The 2,343-nt window shown below is 39.6% G+C and overlaps 1 protein-coding gene across 1 annotated transcript; it reads right to left on the bottom strand.

Annotated features, from left to right (window-relative positions):
* Positions 1-379: 379 nt before the first annotated feature.
* LOC149216451 (disease resistance protein RPP2B-like) lies at positions 380-823 on the bottom strand. Its single transcript, XM_089389968.1, has one exon. The coding sequence runs from the start codon at positions 821-823 to the stop codon at positions 380-382; it is 444 nt and encodes a 147-aa protein (XP_089246094.1).
* Positions 824-2,343: the final 1,520 nt, after the last annotated feature.

Genomic DNA, 2,343 nt, shown 5'->3' with positions numbered 1-2,343 from the left:
CTCGGGAGTGTTTTGTATTAACTTCATTTAAGTGATAAATGACTTCGATGTTTGCACTTCTAAGAACCTGCTTGTCCCGAGTTGAAACCGAAAGCAAACTATTGTTGTGAACTACATTCTTTATTGGCGAGAAGGAATAGAGTTGATCACCATTATCTATATCATCCGTCTAGTCTAAGGAGGCAGAGGAGTTGCCTAAAAAGTTATGGAAATTCTAGTTATATTTAGAGAAAATCTGGCAATGAATTTTGTAAATCCAAGTTATAATTGTTAAACTTCAAAATTTTAAGTATTTTAAAGTTTTTGATGGTGCTGATCCATTTTAACTATAAAAAACACAAATCAAACACGGCTTCTACAAGATTTTTTGACAATTCCTCTACCTCGTTAGACAGACTCCTATATCATCTAATACTATGACACCGTAACAATTGGACAGGTTCCTCTCAGGTTCTCCCAACCCTTCGACGGAACTCTGAATTTCGATATCTATACCTTTAAGATCCTTAATAAGTTTCCTCTGTAAAGATGGTAAAGACCTTTTGGCCACATCGAACAGAAAAGACGATCCGTCGTAAATTGGTCTGTTAGCATTGAAGAATTGCTTGGCCACTGTGGTTTTTCCAACTCCTCCAGATCCCACAATCCCCACAACTTTGCATGCCTGCTCGTCCTTCTGCCGGCCCCATCGCACACGCCGTTCAAACTCTTCTACTTTTTGTTGGAGACCGGTTGGATGTTTTGCCACAAACAAGGGTGGTTTTGGAACCTTATTCACAACGCTTTGCACAACCTTATTCACAACCCTTTTGCACGACCTCATGTGCTCGAGTTCGCCCCTGGAAATTCATTGAGAGAGAGGTGAATAACGAGTGAAAAAAGCACCCAAGTTGTCATATATCTACGTAAATCAATAAAATACCCTATGGAGATTAAAAACTTGTAACTTGTAATACAATGATAGATCCTCACCCTTTAAACTTGGCTAGCTCCAAGCCGCTTATATCTGCAACATAAGAAAGAGCATTTCTCCAATTCTAGACTTTTTGGATGCCATATCCCCGTTTCTCTTCGAGTTCGCGCAGGGCTACAGCGTACGGTCCAGATTTATCTTTGTCCATCCACCAGAGATGAGCAGGCTTGACGTCGTGAAATACAGGAAGAAGGGTAGCCCCGCCGGACTTGGCGGACTCCACCATGAAGAGCAGCTCATCGAGGCACCAATTCGATTGGGCATAATTCTGAGTGAAAAGCGCCACATGAACACTCGCGCCTCGAATAGCGTCTTGTAATTGCGAGGTAATGGGATCTCCAACCTGCATTTCCGGCTTTGTCAAGGAAGGCTCACACTCCACGATCAGCAAGGTTGCGATAGACAGCGGTGGCGAAGGTGTCCTTGATATCAGGCCCACGATGGCTGATAAAAACATCGTGGCACCGGGAGTAAGAATTTGACGCAGAGCAGGCCGAGGACGAAGCATCTGCCATTGAAATTGAAATTGAAATCTGGATGGATAAAAATAAAAAGATAAGATGATGTGCAGGCACGGAGATAGAAGAGTGAAATTGCGTTGGAGCCGATGGGTTGGGTGTACACAAAATACTTCACAGAGGAAACCTCCACGCGCATTAGTTTCCATAAAATACATAATTGAATAGCTGGAGCTCGGGTTTCCAATAGTTTTTGAGTAAAATTATAGTCTCCTAAACTCTGGCAAGAGAAAATACTTCAAAAATGTTGATTTCTGTTTATAATGAACACTAATATATGTGAATTTGATGAGAAAACTGCTCCAAAGAACTAGAAGCATCTACCATTGGAATTGGAATTTGGATACATAGAAATAACAAAATATGATGATGTGCAAATATCAATACAGAAAGGTGTGAAATTGCAATGCCAAGGGAGAGGAATAAAATGTTTGTTTCCCTATCAATAAGAATGGTGAAATTGCAAGAGAGAGGAATAGAATGTTTGTTTCCCTATCATCCAAACGGAAGCTCTACACATTTGAAGAAGATGCATATTGGATGTCAATATCACTTTACATGAGTATCTTGCATCATGTCATAATTATGATTTGCGAAGATGCATATCTGGGTGTCAATATCACTTTATGTGAGTATCTTCCATTATGCCATAATTGTGATTTGCGTTAACTTTTTCTCTTTTAGAGAGAAAATCCAATTTTTTTATTAGGTATAATTTCTTGAGCCACATAGGAGGAAATACTATTTTTTATCATATATAATTTCTTTAGGCACAGTCCCGAGGGTGGAAAGAAAACTTGGATAGGGTTAAAATGTTATGATAAAGACATTGCAAGAAAATTTGGTGTAATA

Source organism: Pinus tabuliformis, chromosome 1_1, assembly GCF_031772625.1.
Source record: "Pinus tabuliformis cultivar Carrire ecotype Pingquan chromosome 1_1, CPIR1, whole genome shotgun sequence".
Classification (NCBI taxonomy): Eukaryota; Viridiplantae; Streptophyta; class Pinopsida; order Pinales; family Pinaceae; genus Pinus; species Pinus tabuliformis.
Note: the sequence above shows the minus strand (reverse complement) of the source record. Positions and strands in the feature narration are given on the sequence as shown.

What these genes read in the sequence shown, in the direction of transcription:
- LOC149216451 (XM_089389968.1), bottom strand. Translation starts at nt 823, where the DNA reads ATGAGGTCGTGCAAAAGGGTTGTGAATAAGGTTGTGCAAAGCGTTGTG.